Raw genomic sequence first — 20739 nt, 5'->3', positions numbered from 1 at the left:
TTTTGCCTGCAGGCACTTAAGTGGCCATCACTAATGACGATATGTTTAACTATTTTTGAGTGATCACGGAACGACGACGTAATATTGTTGTCAAGGCAACGCTGTTTGTTTTCCGCTAAAATTGAAAAGGGGAAAAATAAAATGGGAAGTATTGTAATATTTATTTTTGAGCCGTGAACGGCGGGTTCTCAGAAAATTGCAATACACACGAAATATAAGAATATGCGAGTTTAAATATTGCATTTGTAAATATTTCTTGTTATAGAATAATATTGTCCCGTTGATGGATCAATGCATTTACAAAGAACACACAACGGATCACAAATTGGCTACAAATGGAGTATAGTGTCCACAATATTTGGAAAAACAACACGGGGGTGAACAAGAAGTGTACTATCTCGATCCGAGTTGTCTTTGGAAGATAGCTACTAGCCTATCTGTCCCTGTTTCATACGTACATCCACTTTTGCATTTGCATGTCTGCCCAAAGTAAACATATATTTTAAAGAGAAAATTCTTGATGCATTAACAGGCATAATGGATCATGCATATCTTCCATCCGATTTGACATCAGCCCTTCTGAAGCGTTGCTTTCAATAGTATTTTTATGGTACGCTCTCGTTTACAATGAAGCTAATGTAGTTTGATTACTAGCTCCTACCCATTTGGACACATTGAGTTGTGCAAGGCTTGGACGGACGACAATTATGAGACTTTTAAGGTTTCTGCGCAGCAGCTTGTCCATCGGGAAGGACATTGACTATTATTCAAAATTCTCGCCCTCCCCTCTGTCCATGAAGCAGTTTCTGGATTTTGGTAAGATCTAAAATTATCAATATCGAGCCATATAATGTTTTGTGGTGTTCAAAAGTATGTGATCTCTTGTGAAAAATATAAGAAATTCCTTTGTTTACACTACAAACTGAACTCAAAATAATATTACGTTCCTGTTTTGCAGTTAATAGTTTCACAGTGACAACAAAATATAGTATTGTGATCAATCTCCCCCATAACCCAGGTTCAGAAAATGCTTGCGAGAAAACATCCTTCACCTTCCTCAGACAAGAGTTACCTGTGAGGCTTGCAAACATCATGAAGGAGATCAACTTATTGCCAGATAACCTGCTAAGAACACCATCGGTGCGCCTGGTCCAGAGCTGGTAGGCACATTAACAAAATCAGGAGATAGAAATGAAATTAAAAACATTTACCTGTGTTTCAGGTATGTGCAAAGTCTCCAGGAGATACTGGAATTTAAAGACAAAAACACAGATGACGAGAAAGTGACATATGAGTATGTTTCTATTCTAATGACTTACCTCACATCGCCCCTCATGTCTAATGTGCCGTGCATCCACCTTCAAGTTTCACAGATGCGGTGATCAAGATCCGAAATCGTCACAATGACGTCATCCCGACAATGGCTCAGGGTCTCGTGGAGTACAAGGAGGCTTACGGGACTGATCCAGTGCTCAGCCAGAACGTGCAGTATTTTCTCGACCGGTTTTACATGAGTAGGATCTCCATCCGCATGTTGCTCAACCAGCACAGTGAGTGTCCTTTGAGTCCTGTTGAGTGTACTAGTTCATTTTTACTGGTACTGAAAATACATTGGGCATCTCGGATGGTCAATGGCAGGCAATGAGTCCATAAAAAAGAATGGTGGTACTTCAGCACATTAAACTTATTTTTTCCCCCTGCAAATTTGATCTCAAGCACTCCTCTTTGGTGGGAAGGTGAAGGTCAACCCAGCACACCCCAAACAAATTGGAAGCATTGATCCCATCTGTCGAGTCAGTGATGTGGTCAAAGGTAACGTAACATTGCCAAGTGGTTTTATAAAAATAATAACGCTTATTCTCAAATTTAGATGCCTATGAGAATGCAAGAAACCTTTGTGACCGATATTACATGAATTCTCCTGAGGTCACGTTGGAAGAATTCAATGGTATCTATTGGAGAACAAAAACAAAATAGCGTATTAATAGTCTTTGCTATTAATGGAAATCAGTGCCTTGTCCTTATAGTCAAAGAAGAGGGAAAACCCATTACAATGGTCTACGTTCCATCTCACCTGTATCACATGGTTTTTGAATTGCTCAAGGTAGAGGATGCTTTTTGAGACACTTATTATTGCTTAAACATGCCAAGCATGGATAACACAGCTGTGTTCTATCTCGGCATAGAATGCCATGCGAGCCACCATGGAGCTGTACGGAGATGCCATGGAGCATCCTTCGATCCGTGTTCAGGTGGCTTTGGGAACTGAAGATCTGACCGTCAAGGTGTGTTTCGTCGTGTTGATGTACGGAAAGTATGCCTCACTTTTTATGGAGATTTTATTGTTTGGAACAGGTGAGCGATCGTGGAGGAGGCGTCCCCCTGCGGAAGATTGACAGGTTGTTTACGTACACGTATTCCACGGCTCCTCGGCCGAGCATCGACGGGTCCCGGGCCGTTCCCCTGGTGGGTCATCTGGAGGTTTGGGTTTTTTCTCAACGTAGGTTGAGATCACTGAACTTCAGTTTTGTGTTGTTTTTGTTGGGATGTAGGCCGGTTATGGATACGGTTTGCCCATCTCGCGACTGTACGCTCGTTACTTCCAAGGGGATCTGAAATTGTACTCTCTGGAGGGATACGGGACCGATGCCGTCATCTACATTCGGGTAAAGTTTTAGATTCAGAGTTATGTCTGGTCAATAGATTTGTAAATTTGACCAAAAAGGAAACTTTTCTTGCAGGCACTCTCCACAGAATCCATCGAAAGACTACCAGTGTACAATAAGTCAGCGTGGAAACACTACAAGACGAAGCAAGAGACCGACGACTGGTGCGTCCCGAGCAGTGAGCCAAAGGACTTGACTACGTTTCGCCGGTTCTAGATGAAAACGGACGGCTCTCCTCTAGCAAAGTGTTCATCTTTGTTTTGTAGTCCAATCGGAAGCTTTTTGAGCATTTGTTTCCCCAGCAGTTTTCATTTCTTTTTCTGTTACTACTAATCAAACCTCAAAAATGGACATCCTCATTGGCTAACCAAAGCTCAAACTGCTTTCTACCTGTGCAAGTCTTAAGTTGTAATTTTAGTTTTATTTAGTACAGAAAGTTGAACTCAACCCATTTTTAATCAAACCACAACATAGATGGGAAATAGCTAACCTGCTTTTTGGGTTTTGTTCTTGTAAAATGGATTTGAAGTTATATTTATTAGAGAACAACCCAATTTTTTACTGATTTAAGTTTATCTTAGATGGGACTATATTTGTGTTTTTAAATGGTTAGATACTTTGGGCAGGGAACAAATCTCTAGAAGGTTTTCTATAAAGACAAGAATTTATGCAGGGTTAAATATTATCTATTCTGCTGATCTGTAAATGTTTCTTATCTTATGGTTTTTAAAGTTGACTTGGTCCTGGAGAGTTCTCATAGGGCAACTTTTTATTCATCTGTTTAATAGAATGATGTTTCAAATGACATACATCATCAAGATGAATGTGTCATTGCTGTTTTAAACAAATTAAACAGTTTTGAAGCAAAAGCAACATGTGTTTTCATTTAAAGCAGTGAAATTAATTTGAATCGTCCCCCCCAAAAATGTACAGCAACTAACTCAAGTTATGAACTGTTGTACTGAGTGGCATTAATAATAATAAATGCTAAGAGAAGAAATTCATAGAGTATTTCAAAATTTTGAGAATAAATTCCATATGGTCATAGTCCTAAAACAGCACACTATATTTTCCAAAATCTCCAGAGTTAAGTAGTCATTGTTAGTAAACAAAACTCTTCCTTTTCCCTTAGTTTCCAAAAATGGAAAGGAATAACAAAACTAATTCTTAAATGTTTTTTATTTTACGCAAAATGATCAATAATTGGTGACAATAGCTAAAGTGCACTCACATTGGAATGCAGTCAAATGTAAGCAGCAGCATTTCCAAAAAAAAAATGGGACGTATATCTCGGCTACAATTGTTAGTGTTCAGCCAAGGAAAATCAGTAAACAATCTTTTTTTTTTATATGTTGTTTGTTATAAATTTTTTGTCTTAATCCTGGAAATAAGAGCAAATATCTCTCCATTTCATACAAAACTGTCCTGAAAAAGAAGCCCTTGGGCTTGGCTGTTAACAGTCATTCCTACCTTCCTATTCCAGGTACATGTTTACCGTCCAGCGGACCAGCGAGTGTGCATTTTTATCTTTTTTTCTTCCTCTTTTCATGGACCGTTATGATTCCGACTCGACACTATTGGCTAACAGAAGCAGAGCCCTCCCGGTCCTAAATTTGGCCTAACTATTCTACTCAGTAGAAAACATTATAAACTATAAAACTGACACTATTTAAATGAAAAAGTCATGCGGATAATTGGCACACATATAAACGCATTTATACATTTAAAACCTTGTCGTTCATGGAAGCTTAAAAAGGACAAATAGTGCTTTTGACTCCACTGTACAATAGAAAGTACGTAAAACAGTAATGGTATAATAGCAAAAATATCACGTTTCATTAAAAAAATGTGCATATCATGTCTGAATACATACATTATAATTATCACTGAATGTAGCATTATAGTGGTAAAAAATAATAATAATTCTGAGGCCTTTAGGCTTAAATCCACCATACTGAGATTTCCAATCTCACAATAATTATCTATATTGGTGGTTATAATGCTACAGGAATCTCAGGCGCTAAAATATGATCGAAAATCCTCAAGTGGCAATTTAGTCTGCTCAGTGTGGGCACTTCATGGTGTGAGATAAGCGTCAATGTCTTTGTGAGCTTCGTAGACTAGTTCAGCAAACAGAATCAGTACTGACCGGAAGCCGTCCGCTACGGCGGATTTCCTTCTCCCGTTTTTCTTTTTGCTTCTCCATCTTTTCCTGGGCCTTGCGCATGTCCTTGAGCTTTTTCTTGATGTTGGATCGGTCGCTCTGACTGGACACGCCAAGTGCCTGAAGAAAACCATGTTTGATTTAAGACACCAAAAGAGAATGGTTCTAAAGGTTTTACAAGCCATGATCTGAACAATTATTGAATAAAACAACATAGATTGCATTAAGGAAGAAAAAAATGACAGAAAATAACATCTACTAACAAATATATTCCCTAAAATCAATCCTGAAAGTGTTTGTAAAATTTGTGCCTTGGCTCAATGGTCATTAAACATTAAACAAGTCAGAGAGCACAACAGGCCACAAGATGGAGATCTTCCACAAGCAAAGAAGAAATGACTTTGACCCGTTTCTTACGCTATAATTTCGATGTATTCATTTGTACCTTTAACTTGTCACTGTCCATGTGCAGAAGTTGTTGCCCATCGATCCCCTTGGCAGTAAATTCAGCTGTGTACTGGTCCATGTTCACGCCCATTAACCAGTGACACACCTGTTGATTGGTCCATTCAGAGACAGGACGGTTCTGCCACTGATATTCCTTTCCTGTGGCTGCTGGTTCATCATCCAAACTCTATGGAGACAGACACAAGAAGCATGGTAATATTGAAATGAAAATGAAAATCAGACATAGGCATTGTCGTCATCATTGACTTGACAAAAAAGCCTAGTAGTCATCATACCCTCAGCAGCGTATGACGAAATACGTCATATTTCCAAAGCTTTTCTAGAACTTGACTATTATCATCAGTTTTACTGATGCTTTCAATGTCATGCGTGATGTGCAACATGAAAAATGATCAAGGTACATGCTTTGGCAAGTCAATAAATAAATGCAAAAAACAAAAAAAACCTAAAACAAGCCCACACTAATAAAACTACAACATGCTGTGTACAACGCTCCATGCGAAATGACCGACTATTGAGCTTACTACAGAAAGACGCTGGCAAAATTCCCAGATGCACTTAACATGACCTATGCCTTAACACTTGTAATCATTCAGCAAAGCACTCGCATTCTTTTGTGGTCTGCCCATGCCGTACCCAACGGAAAGTCAAGCGCTAGTTTATGGCACATAACAAAGCTAAGTGGACGCTGGCATTCACTAAACAAAACGGTTTAAAGACACACACACGCATGCACACACACACTAGGCAGTTCTCTTCTATTTCCCCTCTATTCAGGGTTTCGTCACAGCTGCGATGGGGAGGGGCCTTGAAAAGCATGCTTGAGAGTATCCCCTTTCAGCACCATCAAGGCATCCCACACGGCTTTTGTGACTTGGCAACAAGGAGAGCACTCACCTCGCTGGAAGAGAAGATTAAAGTATGCGAGCGCCCAGACAGAGTGGGTTCAGCGACTAACCCAGAGATGTCTGTACTGGGACTGGCTGGGTTACAATCATCTACGACTGACAAACTCTGGTGGAACAAGTGGAGACAAGGAGCGCATTTATAACACACAGCTACAAGTGGAAAGGACAGCAGTCATTGCGAGAGATGATTAGAATGTTAAGGAAAGCCAGGTCACTGACTACTCAATCATTTTCCATCTAAAACAAATCTACCTTTACATTCTAGGACATCTACCCCCCAAAAAACAGCAATCGACATCTATACTACATCTAACGGGTGAAATACAAGTGGGTCAATATCACTCCAAAGTACCCTTTCTGTCCTCATCAAAATCAATCAGACAAATACAATGCTGAGATCTTTTTAAGAAACAGTGACGACGAAATACATGAAATTGGATTTCTGATGCTATACAAATTGATTTCCAATTATGTGGAAGTGCCAATTTTGTAAATATTTTATTTAAGATTCGATGAGATAAGTAAAGCTTAAACTGCCACTTGCAGAAAATAACGAACAACTGAAGTAAAGTCTACTTAACAACAAGAATAAGAATTAAACGCCAAATTTTCATATTGAGATGGGGAGGTTCAGGATTCCTTACGGTGATATTGACTCAAGTATGGGCTAATAGTGAACTATCAGCAGACCCAACTGCAAGCAAGGCCAATAGTCCTGTGGCCATCAGCAAATATTGACATGATAGATTTGCTATACCACAACTAAAACACGCACTCTAGAAGTAAAGAAAAGTCAGCACTAGATTTGTTAGTAGTAGTGCTTGAATAAGTCGACAAAAGCGGGCATACTGTACCAAATCTAATGAGCGACTGAATAAAGAAGACCAGGAGAGATTTGTCTGTCCAAAGAAAAACATGGTTGCTTCAGTAAGACGTGTGCAAAGGAATGATCCAATACTCACACCGACCTATGATGTAGTAGCCACGTCTTACTTTTGATCTTATTACAATGTGATGGAAACACTTGTCAGAGCGTGGCGTGTCAGTTTTTGTGTATTTGCAGGCAAGCAACCAAAAAAGACCGAGCTAGAAAAAAGCCAGTAATTTGACTCGAGGCTTTTGAAGCGTTACTATTCGCAGATGAAAAGTTACCAAATTCTTAACAGCTCAGCTCTCGGTGATGGCCAACATGTGGATCCACTTTTTGTGGCTTTTGCATAATGTAGTGAATTTGGATAGGAGGTCGGTAAGAGCAGATGTTTGGAAGTGTATACTAGTATTGCCCTTTCGATGGCGTGATGATAACACGGACGGGGCCGGGAGAGGGATCAAGTTTTTGGCCTCACTTATGTTTTGTTAAGTGGAAATTTACGACATGAGAAAATACTTCTGTATTAGGCCTGGTATGAGTACAAATAGTCTGCTTCATGGAAGGTTAGGCCAAACCTCAATGTACCTTGTTCTTGCGATCCTGGATTTGCTCATTGCCGCTCTCGGCGTACGGCAGGCTGCTGCTGGAGGAAGACGGCTCCCGGTCTCGGTCCTTATCTTTGTCTCCAAACCAAGAGAAGGGCATGCAGGTGGGGATAGAGGTCATGGAATCTGCAGGAGACAAGTTACCGCCAGAGTCTTCTAGTAACTCTGCTGATCCCCTGAAAAATGAAGAATAACAAAAACATGGATTTTTTTTGGGTTGTGGCAAAAAAATATCAAAAATTATAAATATATGAATTTTTACTTGTACTGTAAAATATTTAAATGGATCTAAGGAAAGTATCATTTTCCCCATAATTCAACTTTTGGACCAATCTGTGATGTTACATTACATGAAGTCATTTGCCAGTTTTTTTTTTCTATTTTTTACCTGCTGTCCAAAGACATTCTCATTGCTTCCTTGTCATGTTTTCTTCCTTTCCCACCAGACTTGCGAAGCCCCCTGTTCAATTATTGAAAAGAAGAAAACAAGATCCTTAGATTAATGAGTGTTGGAGAATGGTAACTATGATTTGCATTATACTAAACGATAACATTCTTCAACCGTACCCAAAGTCGGGAAATCGTCTTTTAGGTTTCGTGGCTGATGTCGCTTCAATGACTTCCTCTGCAACAAAAGACATTTTTCTTAAGTCAACCAGTAACAATATAAAAACATTTTGCCATTATCATAGTTATTTCTGCAATACCTTTGGGTGCTTTTTCTTTGACTTTGGGCTCCCTCTTCTTGACATTGCCCATGATTCTGGACGGCGATAGTGGTGTTGAAGCGTCACTTATAGGGGACAAAGACAGACTTCCACTGCTTTCAATACTGTCCCCCTGGGACGGTGACAGCGATGGGCTGTTGGACAGCTCAGCCTTACTCTTCAACTCCTCTTTCTGTTCATTCATGGAATAACAGATGGGCACTGGGAGGGACAGGCTTTCCTGGATGGAGCTCCTTCTTGGAAGCTCCTGATCATCCTCCTGGTCATCCTCCTCTTCCTCCTCTGTTTCCTATCGGGCAGATGTTTAATAAGAAAAAGAGGAATATAAGAAAGGAGACAAGTTTTGGTTTGGACTGGCTGATTCTCACACAGTTGTAGTGTTACACCACAGCGTAATGTCATCCCAATGTAAAGGATGGTCTCATTGGCTGACCTGTGTTTGGCTTGAGGACACGGTGAGACTCTCCTTCAGTTTGTTTCGAGAAGGACGTTGACGTTTGGCCTTCTGTGCCAATAAGCCTTTTGCTTTGTGTGCACTGGTATCCAACAGCTCAGTCTCAGGAAGCAAATCCTTCCAGTCTTCCTCTACACAATAAGTATAGCCAACAAAATGAGGTTTATATTTTTGATCCATCCCATTATATACATATGTGTATACATTATAATTCCTCCTTGTACCTGCCAGTGAGTACACTGACTTTTCATCAGTGGCTAAGACCCGAAAAGTAAGGCCAGCTTCTGGTGCGTTCTGAAACTCCCCTCTTGAAGCCCCCCCAGTCAGCAAGTCAACTATCTGGGGACAAACACCAGCATGTGTCAAAATCCCTTTTGCATCACTGCGTGTTATACTATGTTATGATTTGTTATTATAAGACAAATGTTTCTATAACTTCTTACCCTATTCTGCAAGATCTCCAGCTGTTCTTGGTATAATCTTTCTTTTTCATCGATATTCTTCTTCAGCTCTTCCTCTTTCTTGACAAAGTCAATTTCTCTGGAGAAAACACGAGGGTTATACGTTTCTCAGCGGATATTTTCTCTAGTGATTTGATTTAGGATTTGGTGTTTACAACAACAAACAGCAATTCCAAGCCACAGGCAGCTGTCAATATTGGCTCACTCACTTCTGCTGGTAATCTTTGAGGAGTTTCTTAGCCTTGTTGTACTTTTTGTCCAACGTCTCATACTGAGCTTGAGTTTCTGCTAACTGTTCATTTATGGTCTTGCATAGTGTCTGTGTTTCAAGGCAATAACTCTCCAATTTGAGGATTTTTTCATTACTATCCTCAAATCTTTGCTCTAGTGCAGATTCTCGGGCTTCCCATAGTGATCTGTCCTCCTCGGATTCTCTAAGCTGTGTAGACAAGCATCAGATGTTGTTTAAAAACTACAAATTAATTCCATATGGTATTCTCTAAATGTTCAGTATATTAGCTGTCAGCACAATGAAAAGCAATTACCCAATACATTTCTGTCCAGAGTAACTACAGTTTTTTTTATTGTTTTATAACCTTTATTTGAAGTTTTGGCTGCCATACCTTTTCCTTCAGTTGATTAATTTCAGCTGAAGAAATGCTGTGTTTAAGCTGCAGCTATGAGAAAAAAAAAATACATTCAATCACTGATTGGCTACAAAACATGAACTTTGATTTACATCTGGAAAAAAGAAGTGGAATGGAAAGTGTACCTCTTTAAATTTGAAGGCCATCTGAGAACTGTCCATTTTAGTTGGCATAAACAAAGCCTCGGAATCGGGCAACTCATATACTTCCACTTTATGCCCAGGAGAAAAATTGGAGCCAAGGATTCTCTCATTCACCCCGTCGTCGTCCTCAAAGCGCTCCTCCTGACATGCCAGATCACACATGGCATCACATAGTGCAAACAATAACACACCCGACAGGACCGGGAACATGCTGAGCGTGTGTCAACAACACTCCCAGTGACAGAGTTCAATATGGTCCGGAAGTAAATTCTGGAATGATATCCAAACATCGGCAGGCTGGTCGACATAAAAGCTTAACGGGGGCTGGACTGCGTGCACATTTGAAGCAAGTTTATTGCATCAACCGTTTTCCCGTCACTTCATTCTCAGTGAAAGTTGAGTATGATTAATAGGTAGGAATGTGCCCAATTTGATCATGTGATCTGTCGGCAAATTCCCCAAAACAGGTGACTAGGACTCACTTGCAAAAGTAAGTAATCAGGAAATCCCAAATAGTAAATAGTAGTTGTTTAAAATGATGCAGCATTTGTTCAGCTGGCATTAAAACAGCAAAGTTCCACCATAAGGGGAAAAGTCTGACCCCAGAAAGCACATTCCACAAAGGGACCAGACGGGCCATGAAAAACAGCAGCGGCACCTGGTGTACTCACAGCAAGCTGACCCCCCCAACCCATCATTTATGTAGGGGGGCTTTCTATGAACTCTGACCAGTTGACTCACCTCCTCTGTGGAGTGTTCATAAGTATCATCCAGGTGGTTATATTGTTGCTGCTGTTGGTGGTGATGATGATTCCTCTCCTGCTCTAGGGTCTCACTGATGAGGCGGGCTACCTCACTCTGAGCCCCTGGCTTTTCTCGACCAATCAGAAACCTGTTTGCAGCAATGTGTTAAAACAGTAAAAATAGATGAGTTGAGACCTTCACATGTCATTGTTTCATTCCATCATGATAAATCATTCATCAAAGTCGACATTTTGTATTGTCTTTTAACTCAACCTGAACGGGATATGCGTTCTTATTTGTGGAAGAAAAAAAATCTTAGAATTCAACAGGTTAAAAGATTTAAGTTTTGATGGGCTTTGGCTAACCTGACGGAGCCTTTGGTGTTCTTAAGAACGGTTGCTGCGAACAGTTGTGTTACACCAACAAGACTAACGCCATCCACCTCCACGATTTGGTCATTCACCTGAATTCTAAAAAGAGAAACAAGTATGGTGAACCCCCCGGCAAAGAGGAAACACAACTCAAGCAGACATTATGAAAAGGCTCAGGAAATTCAGGAAGTCATATTATTTTTCTTAGCTTCCTTGGGAGTTTATAAATAGAAGCAGTTATTTATATCTTGTTGGTCTCGAGACCACTATAAAAAGTCATAGGAGTGAGCCGTGAGGTCATTTGACCATAAGGCTGGAGACACAATATCGCCCTTATGACCCACCCACCGTCCATCTCTCTCAGCTGCTCCCTCTTCTGTGATGGTTTTCACAAAAATTCCAAGTTTCTCCAGGCCTTGATCAGCACCCACCCCCATTCCAATGATGCTGATGCCAAGACCGTTGTCTCCTAAATACAAACAAATAGCAAACTCATAAAAGGCTGGATATGGAGAATTGAATGCCGATATGCCTAATTTGACATGCAAAAGGCTTGAACAAGATGAGTGCTTATTATATCTAATTTCTAAAATGTGAGTCATCCGGCAATAGAACTTGTTAAACACAAAAGAATGCTTTCTTATATTGCTTTGCAAAACAGCTTTTGCCTAAAAGCTACTTCTAGAATGGTTTGATTTATTATAGCTCAAGTGGAATATTTTACTAGTGTCATTAAAAGACAACCTTTCTCAATTTCCACAGGGAACACGTCCATCTTCTCCACTCTCTTCTCCAACTCGTATTCCGCAGAGGCGGAAACAGGATCCACGTCATCATTGCGCCGATCATATTCCTCATTTGAGAATGTACTGAACACCTATGCAGACCACAATAAACATTTATTTAATTATGAGCTACACATCCTTTGTTTTGCAAGGCGGCCCGCCGGATGAGTGATTATTGTGTCAGCCTCGCAGTGAGATACATGGGTTCAAATCTAGGTCGGGCCACCTGTGTGGAATTTGCATTTTCTCCCATGGCCTGTGTAGGTTTTCGCCGGGCACTCCGGTTTCCACCCACAATCAAAAGACATGTATGGTAGGCTGATTGGACACTTTAAATTGAATCTACTTATGGGTGTGAGCATGAATGGTTGTTTGTCTCCATGTGCCGTGTGATTGGCTGGCCACCAATTCAGGGTGTGCCCCGCCTCTGGCCAGAAGTCAGCTGGGATAGGATCCAGCACCCCCCGCAACCCTAGTCAGGATAAAGCAGTTCAGAAAATGTGAGATGAGATCAAAGAAATACAAAAAAGGAATCCGTTTTTTAACAAGGTGTGATTTGGTTTTAAGCCAGGCCATATAAAATTATGACTAGGACTCATATTTCTACACACCTCACAGTAGGGCAGAGTGTAAGCTATGGAGAAAGTAGGACACAGCTGGGGCAAGCTAAGCAACGGATATAGTAGTAAGGATCAATTCTCCAAAGAGTGTTTGTACTCTTAGGAAGAAATTCCATAGAATCCAGCCAATTAGACAAGTACTCAACGGCAGCCTTAATATTATAGCAATCAGATGTGTTGATTTAGAAGTGCTCGAGGGATGGCAAATCTAACTGAAAGTTGTTAAAAAACGGAAAAACTATCAATCTGCTAGTTTACATATGCAAGTCAGAGGCAATGGAGTACTGTAATAAATGTTCCACATTATTGTCAAGTATAATTACAAGCCTTTACATCTTTTGCAAGTTTGAAGGTGGATTTGTTATGATAGATTCTCTACTATTTAGAACACTTGGAGGTGGACTTCAATTTAAACTTTCCAGGTCAAATAAAAGAAAAAATACACACAGAACTGCTCTGTTGTAGGAAATATGGAAATACTACTTATGCATAAAGTAAGACTACCCTGCAAAAGTACGGGTCCTCATATTTCAGCATTTGCCACGTTTAACACTACAAAAAGGACTGAATAGTTTATGCATTGGAAATTGGGTAATTAGGTTAAAAAAGCAAAAAATACCCTGGCAGAAGCAAAAGATTCCGCTCAACAGCTCCCACGATCCCCCTGACAATCCCACCCGTTTCCATGCTTTGACTGTTGCCATGGACTCCCGGGCTTTTTATTTCAACTATGTTCCGGTTATTGCTGTAACCTAATCAACCACTACATTCCTAACAAGAGTAAAATACCAACAACAGGTTGGTGGGGAAGAGAACACTGTGGGGGGAAAACAATCTATCAAAAGGTTACAACATTTCTAAATCCATTCTTTGACCTAAGAAGTTCAGACTGAGTCCATGCTATCCCTTCCAAAACTACACACCCAAGTGTGGTGAATGTCTCCATTTGAAACGGCAGAGTACACACAAAAACTATAGCATAAAATTGTAAGTTGCAAGTATTGCCATCCTTCCCCCATTCCCCTCCCCACAACAGAAAACCAATGTGGGAAATGAGTCAGGAGCAGCAAAGAAAGCCAACCAGAAAAATAGGCGGGGCGACCACGGGGTGGAGCAGCTGGTAATATTATAAGCAAGCATAACTCCAAAACACAATTAATCAGAGTACTTTTTTTCTGTAAAAGCTCATGGTGATACTAGTATGGAAGCATTGTGATGATTACAGCACATATAAGGGGGGTTATACACTTCTACAGTGATTCATAAAAACGATCATGCAATTTAAAAAGTGGCTGGAAGGAAAACCAGAGCACCATAATAAATAGGAGCATGTTTTTGAAAGAAAAGCAAACCTAAGCAGGTTGAACAGGTTTGCTGCTTCTATCCTGAGGAGCTCTCTGAAATTTTTGAACAAAGATAATGATAACGTCCAGCCGACACATCCTATTTGTTTGGGAATCATTCCAACAAGCCCAAATGTTGCTTAACAAATGAACATATGAATATTCCAATGTGAAGTTTTTTGACAAGCAAAACAATTGAAATTGACAACAAAGAAGTCACATCAGACGACAGCATGGCTGAGCTCTGGATCTAATTTGTGGACTACCAAAAGACAAGTCATTATGACTCTACAGTCATATGGGTTTATCATTTAAACAGTGCTCAATTCCAATTAAATGTCACTGTGTTTCCATTTATTGTACACCCAACTACAGTAAACCGTTTCAGGAGCAATGTTTCTGTTTTTCTTGGGGGGTCTTAAATATGTATTTGCCAAGGGGATTCCCAAAATTAATATTTCTATCTATTTGAAATTAGATTTAGTTTACCATAAACAAACAAGACAGGTCTAAAATGTACGACACTTTAAATAACCGGTTCCTCATTCCCAACCTTCCTTCAAGTGCAACAAGTCACATAAAATTCAAATCAGCCAATCCAAATATTGTCTGTCTTTGTTCCCAACACACCTGCTGTTGCCAGTGTTAATTATTAAAAACTTCCGTTGATAACTGCATGCAAAAGCCTAACATTGCAGTTATATGCAAACATGTACTAAAACACATCTGATCATATTTGGGCAAGTGTATTACAATATGGTACAACTCCTTTAAACAGAGGAATTTAACTAGTGCATCTATTGACCAAATATAATGTGTAAGTGTATCCCCATCAAGTAGAATTCATACATAAGGCGCCCAATTTTTGGAGTAAAAAAGTTTTAAGTGCACCTTATGGTCAGAAGAATATAGTAAATTACAAGTACATTCACAAAACAATACTTTCTTTCACTGTTAAGAGGACTTATGTGAGTGACGCTGGGATCTAATCTTGATTCAAGACTCAAACACAATGTAATTGCCCTCTACAAGCTGGTACGCTTGTTTAGGGTTACAAAAGCTCAGGCCTATTTGGTCACTCTCCTTTCCCAACTTTTGAACCTCTTCTGAAGTAACAGCCAGATAAACAAAGAAATATTCATGTTTTTTTTTAATTAGAAGATCTTTAAAGTCATGAAAAGGCAACAACTATCTTGTTAAGGCCCTCCTAGTAACATATTTGCACAAAGTATCTCTATTGTTACAATGGTTGAGTTCAGTGTAGCAAATTGTTGTAACTGTTTGTGTGCCTTCACGTAGGTCACCCACCCTCTCAACCCCCCTCCCAGAGCCCCCTGCCATGATGACTGGGAAAGTGGATGATCCCCACCCAGAGATAACAGTACAAAAACACTGTCACAATTGATTGCGCTTAAATATTTTTCTTACTGTGTTTTAACTACCAAATGGAAGGGAAAAAAACAGCTACAATACTAAAAAAAGATCACACCAGATGAAATTTTTCCACAACGTTGGACATTCTTTGACATACTCTATTCTACTGTTGTGTGATTTGCACTATTTGAGTCACAAGCCTTGCTGTAAGGGAAAAAAACTCAGCTGTGAAAATAATGGGTCAGTTATCAAAAATGTCTTTATGCATTAATTATGCAAGTCATTTTAAGGACATTTATTGATATCTTACCAGAATGGGCTCTGTAGAAAACTTGATTTTCCTCTTTGATGGTGGCGACTCTTCATCAGATAGTCCCGGGGCCTCATAACAGTCATCATACTCCCTGTACATTCCCTCTTCCTCTTCTTCCTCCTCATCCTCCTCTTCTTCTTCTGCATCATCTTCCATAAAGACCTGGTCTCCATCCTTGTCATCCACAAAGGCTGCATTCTCAATACCGTAAACAGGGGCTCCATTTACAATGGTCTTTTCACTCTGCTCCTCTAGCTCTCCCTCCTCATGTTCATCAGCTTTGTACTTAGGCTCCTCTCTAATTCCACGTTGCTCAGGGTAGCTTCTTGCTACACTTTGAGCAGAAGGGTTACTGTTCCTAATTCCTGTTTTAAGTTTGTTTGCTCGATCATCTGCAACATCCATATCTTCATTCTCATCACTCTCTGAAGATTCATTCTGAACCACTACTAGCTCAGCCCGTACCACGCTGACCCCTCTGGAGTCTATTGAGGAGGTCTGGCCAGATGTATTTTCCTTCTTAGGACCTTTTGCTGAACTGTTTTTACATTTAGTCTTTTCAGTGGATACACTTGAGTAGGTGTTCTCATCACTTGACGGTGACTTACAAGGCTTGTTTTTATCCCCACCAACGGATGTTTGACACAATCCATCCCCGGATGATGATGTGTGTCGCTTGTATCCATGGCTAACTGAGGCTGTCTTCTCAGGTTTGGAAATTGGATCAGTTGTAGGAGAAACGGATTTGTTAGAAGTGTTGGCAACTGGGGATGTAGGTTTAAGACCAAAGCTTGACGTGGAGGATGTTGCCTTGTTATTGACAAATGCCACATGGGACATATTCTTATTATCGACATCAGCACCAGGTGAAACGTTTGCAGCTTCTTTAACAGAAGTACTTCTGTGTGAGCTGCCTCTTGTAGGTGAGGTTTGGGCTGCATGTTCAGTCATATTGTCAGACTTAGCAGTCATCGTTTCCCCTTTGGCAGAAACCATGTAGTTATCCTCTGAATCATTCCCAGCCACGTAATTCTCCAACCTTTTTGACAAGGGCCCTGCACTAAGGGATACCCTTGGCACATTCTTTTTTTCATTCTCAGCATCTTGTTTACATCTAGAACTTGATGTATTAGTCTGGTCAGATTTGAAGACTTCTGAAGAACCCGATGCTCTTCGTTTAGTTTTTCCTTCATCAGAAGCACTTCCTAGAGACAGACGATTTGCTAGTCTGTTTTGGGAAGATTTTTCACCAGCAGGACACTCTGTAACGCCTCGCTCAAATATTTTTCTAGTCACGGAAAACTTTTCTGCCATGGACACTTTGTCAATCTCCACATCCTCTCCTTTGGGAGTTTTATCTAAATTGTGAGATTCTGCACTTGTTGGGCTGTTGAAGTTAACCCTGTGAGAGCCGACTGGAACTTGGAGCTTTGGTGAAGTCACCTGGGGAACATCTGACTTTAACGGTGCCTTCACTTCTTGTTGCTCCTCCTGTTGCTGGCCATCCATTTGTAGAAATATGTTCTTGATCTTATTAACTCTGGTCCCAAAAGGCCTCCCCCGGGAGTCCTCACGGGCGTCGCTGGATCCGTTTGCATATGACTTGGCAACACTTTCTGATTTTGAGCCGTCAAAGGAGCATTTGATAGCATGGAAGTCAGACTTGTAAGCATTTCTGTGGGGGGAGGCACTCCTCAGGGTCCTCTCACCGCCTCCTTTGCTTTCAGCTTGGATCATTTTGGCTTTTTTTTTGTTTAAATTCGCTCAATTTAAAAACTATTTGGCAGTGAACAAATCCCACTTCACCTCCACACAGGCAGTGCCATGGGTCCGGCGGAGCTAAACTAATAAAATGAAGGCATCTAAGGGATGGAAACATGAAGTCAGCTACATTCGTACTGTAGAATTTACAGCAAGCCATTATTGTAATAAATTTACTTTTGCACAAATAGAATATAAGCCTAACAACAGGAATATGGCGCTCTTGTGTTTTTATGGCCTTAGCAACTTTAATTTCAAATTTCTCCAAATGTATTCTGTGAAATTGCATTATTTTGTTGTGAGAGAGGTCAACCCTAGGATCATAATCGTAAGTTTAAATATTGATTTATAGTATACCACATAAATGGGACGTGCATTCATGACAAATAAGCCAGGTAGCACCTTTAATTTCAAATTTATCCCAATTTAATTTGCGAAAATGCATAATTTCTGATAGGATTTACACATCTAATTTACAATTATGAAAAACAATCTTTATTTACAGTTACAGTATTGCAAAAGAGCATTCAGGGGATTCCCAAAATATTGTACTGTTTTGAATGAAATTGCCGTAATGCTTAGACAAAGTGGGCTGACTATTTTGAGTTTACGCTCATTTAACCACCAAAACGCGAACGTCCCCTGGTTTGACCGCAGTATCATTCACTGAGTAAAAAAAAAGACACCCACGCTTAGAGCGGAAATAACATCTCACCGTACTCCATGAAAATACGTGCGTACTTTTACCGCATAGCAATCAAGTTAAAAATTAATGAAAGAGTCTTGCAGCATTATGTAACATTAGGTAATTGTTAACTATCGGCGACTTTTTTTGCGCTTGTCTGCCAACTTGTTAGTCTTTGTGTGTAAACCGATTGCTAATGAGATACCGGGTCCGGATAAGTCGTAACAATGTAAAGTAACTTCTCTGTCAAGTACTATATTCAAGAATCTTTGAGATCGATTTGGTTGTGATAAAGAATGTAACCCCGATTCAAGTAGCGATTAAGATCGAATTCAAACAGCGCGATCGTACTCTCAACTCCTTACCAAACAATTCCTCATCCCAGTGAAAATTCCCCAAATGTGGTAGCGATTTCGTCCAAAGAGCACCCGATCGAAAGAAAGCTCACCTCCAACTCGCTTCATGGCGGTGGCTCGCCCACGATTTGGTCGTTTAGCCGAGACAAAGTTGTCCCTTCTCCCAACTAAACGCCATCATTCCCCGCTCTCTCCAACGAACGTCGTCCTTCCTCCTCGCTCTCCCAGCAGACCCAATTGTATCTCTGGGTGGATGGGCGCGCGCATTCGGCTGCCCGAGGGGGGAGAGAGCTTCGCAAATGCACGCGCATTCCAAGAGAAAAGCCACCACTACGACTCGACTTAGTTTACTTGAGCCCTCCTACGTTTCAAGTCTCTTTTCTACACAGAAAAACGGCAAATTGCAAGTTAAGGCGTGGGAAAGGTCTTACAGTAGGCTACATAAAACAAAGCCTCCCCGGACCTGGACTTATGTGGTTCCCGAAAATCCCACACAGCAAACTGCATAGGTGGTAAAACTCATTGACTGCTCATTTACTGTACAACAACTAAATGAACTGTTTACCTGTGCGAATTCGTTTACTTTTTAAATATTAGTTTAACCCCTTCATGCACAAATTAAGACTTTTAAAAACATTTATAAAGTACTTATTTAATTCTCTCATTTTTTTTAACCCAGGCCTGGACTTTTGTGGTTCCCGAAAATCCCACACAGCTAACTCCATAGGTGGTAAAACCCATTGACTGCTCATTTACTGTACAACAACTCAATGAACTGTTTACTTGTGCGAATTTGTTTACTTTTTAAATTTTAGTTTAACTCCTTCATGCACAAATTAAGACTTTTAAAAACATTTATAAAGTACTTATTTAACTCTCTCTCATTTTTTGAACCCAGACCTGGACTTTTGTGGTCTGAAAATCCCACACAGCAAACTCCATAGGTGGTAAAACTCATTGACTGCTCATTTACTGTAAAACAACTAAATGAACTGTTTACCTGTGCAAATTTGTTTACTTTTTAAATGTTAGTTTAACCCCTTCAAATTAAGACTTTTAAAAACATTTACAAAGTACTTATTTATCTCTCTTTTTCTGAACTGCTTTATCCTCACTAGGGTTACAGGGGGTGCTGGAGCCTATTCCAGCTGACTCCAGGCCAGAGGCATTCTGAATGAATTGTCAGCCAATCGCAGGGCACAAAGAGACGAACTATCATGCACACTAAAACCCTTACCTACTTGATGGTATTTTCCCCTCACAGGTTCGAATCCTGTTTCTTCCCCTATATGTGGCTTATCACATAGTCACGGTGGCCGAGAGGTTAAGGCGTTAGACTCGAAATTTAATGGGGTTTCCCCTCACAGGTTCGAATCCTGTTTGTGACGGTACATTATTAGATGTGTGTACAAATAGTCATTTTTGTTATATGGCTTCAATACTTGCAACAATACCAAATCAACAACATACAAAAATAACATAATAACAATATTTTGACATAAATTTCTTTTTTTTCTTATATTTTTCTTTTTTTTCTTTTACCGCAGTCACGGTGGCCGAGAGGTTAAGGCGTTAGACTCGAAATCTAATGGGGTTTCCCCTCACAAGTTTGAATCCTGTTCGTGACGATTCATTTTTTGATATATGTACAAATAATATTTTTTTATAGGGGTTCAACATTTGCAATAATAACAAATCGATAACATACAAAAATAATATGCTAAAGATATTTTGTTATAAATTTTGTTTATCCCCCCTATATTTTCTTGTTGCTTTTCACAGATTCTCACTTCTTTGGCTCAGAATGCTTTTGAATGGACACTCTCATCCTGACCGAGTCAGTCTGTGAACCTACTTTTTAAAATGATCCGCCACCCAAAATGTAAGTAAACATGGAACATACAAATTGTCCACTGAACCATCTGCAAAAACAAGCAAATATCTCAATTATCAAGGACTTATGTAACAACATGTATAATTGATTCACAAAAGTGGCATGACCAGATGGCGATCTATTTAGCAGCCATATTTTTGCAGGGCATGAGTACTTTTTCCACTCCCCCAAGGCCTTTTACAATCTGCATATTTAATCATGCATTGTCCAAGCAGAATTGCTTTTTGAACAGTGTTTATCAGATTTCTAAATAAATGTTTTGAATGTTCAATCAGACATCTTAGGAAGAGCATTTCCGTTGGTTTTATCTGACCTCTCATTCCAATTGAGACAATCAAAGCTGATAGACGTAGGAGTTTTTGGGGGGCTTTACAATGG

At 40.0% G+C, this 20739-nt stretch overlaps 2 protein-coding genes and 2 non-coding genes across 7 annotated transcripts; 3 read left to right on the top strand and 1 right to left on the bottom strand.

Moving 5' to 3' along the window:
* Window positions 1-43: 43 nt before the first annotated feature.
* Window positions 44-3535, top strand: pdk1 (pyruvate dehydrogenase kinase, isozyme 1). The gene is made up of 11 exons (XM_077727648.1): window positions 44-816; window positions 1019-1160; window positions 1223-1294; window positions 1366-1550; window positions 1717-1812; window positions 1871-1948; window positions 2028-2104; window positions 2187-2285; window positions 2356-2466; window positions 2553-2666; window positions 2742-3535. Exons 1-11 carry the CDS (start codon window positions 708-710, stop codon window positions 2880-2882), a joined length of 1224 nt encoding a protein of 407 aa, XP_077583774.1. The 5' UTR covers window positions 44-707; the 3' UTR covers window positions 2883-3535.
* A 292-nt stretch (window positions 3536-3827) lies between these two features.
* On the bottom strand, window positions 3828-18762 carry ppp1r9ala (protein phosphatase 1 regulatory subunit 9A-like A). 4 transcript variants are annotated; one of them, XM_077727635.1, is made up of 20 exons: window positions 18560-18762; window positions 15663-17527; window positions 11975-12107; window positions 11579-11699; window positions 11225-11329; window positions 10857-11007; window positions 10098-10256; window positions 9949-10002; window positions 9535-9764; window positions 9308-9404; window positions 9089-9203; window positions 8844-8995; window positions 8390-8699; window positions 8250-8307; window positions 8071-8142; window positions 7663-7858; window positions 7061-7105; window positions 6196-6312; window positions 5276-5464; window positions 3828-4950 (listed from the first exon to the last, which is right to left on the bottom strand). In XM_077727635.1, the coding sequence occupies exons 2-20, from the start codon at window positions 17400-17402 to the stop codon at window positions 4792-4794; spliced, it is 4203 nt and encodes a 1400-aa protein (XP_077583761.1). In that variant the 5' UTR covers window positions 17403-17527; window positions 18560-18762; the 3' UTR covers window positions 3828-4791. The 4 variants fall into 4 exon arrangements, with proteins under 4 accessions (XP_077583761.1, XP_077583762.1, XP_077583763.1 ...); XM_077727636.1 differs by lacking the exon at window positions 7061-7105; XM_077727637.1 differs by lacking the exon at window positions 6196-6312 and having other exon boundaries at window positions 18560-18761.
* A 1011-nt stretch (window positions 18763-19773) lies between these two features.
* Window positions 19774-19855, top strand: trnas-cga (transfer RNA serine (anticodon CGA)). Its single transcript has one exon. It is a non-coding gene; the product is annotated as a tRNA-Ser (tRNA).
* A 158-nt stretch (window positions 19856-20013) lies between these two features.
* trnas-cga (transfer RNA serine (anticodon CGA)) lies at window positions 20014-20095 on the top strand. The gene has a single exon. It is a non-coding gene; the product is annotated as a tRNA-Ser (tRNA).
* The last annotated feature ends 644 nt before the right edge of the window (window positions 20096-20739 follow it).

The sequence above is a fragment of the Stigmatopora nigra genome, chromosome 11, assembly GCF_051989575.1.
Source record: "Stigmatopora nigra isolate UIUO_SnigA chromosome 11, RoL_Snig_1.1, whole genome shotgun sequence".
Classification (NCBI taxonomy): Eukaryota; Metazoa; Chordata; class Actinopteri; order Syngnathiformes; family Syngnathidae; genus Stigmatopora; species Stigmatopora nigra.
Note: the sequence above shows the minus strand (reverse complement) of the source record. Positions and strands in the feature narration are given on the sequence as shown.

Bases quoted from the DNA above. Each gene is read 5' to 3' on its own strand.
- pdk1 (XM_077727648.1), top strand. From the start codon at position 708: ATGAGACTTTTAAGGTTTCTGCGCAGCAGCTTGTCCATCGGGAAGGAC. The intron at 1,551-1,716 runs GTGAGTGTCCTT...TTTGATCTCAAG, and splicing joins CATGTTGCTCAACCAGCACA to CACTCCTCTTTGGTGGGAAG. The intron at 1,813-1,870 runs GTAACGTAACAT...TCTCAAATTTAG, and splicing joins AGTCAGTGATGTGGTCAAAG to ATGCCTATGAGAATGCAAGA.
- ppp1r9ala (XM_077727635.1), bottom strand. From the start codon at position 17,402: ATGATCCAAGCTGAAAGCAAAGGAGGCGGTGAGAGGACCCTGAGGAGT. The intron at 8,700-8,843 runs GTCAGCCAATGA...TCTGCCCGATAG, and splicing joins TGTCCTCAAGCCAAACACAG to GAAACAGAGGAGGAAGAGGA. The intron at 7,106-7,662 runs GTACATTGAGGT...TTCTTTGGACAG, and splicing joins TCCAGGATCGCAAGAACAAG to ACAAATCTCTCCTGGTCTTC.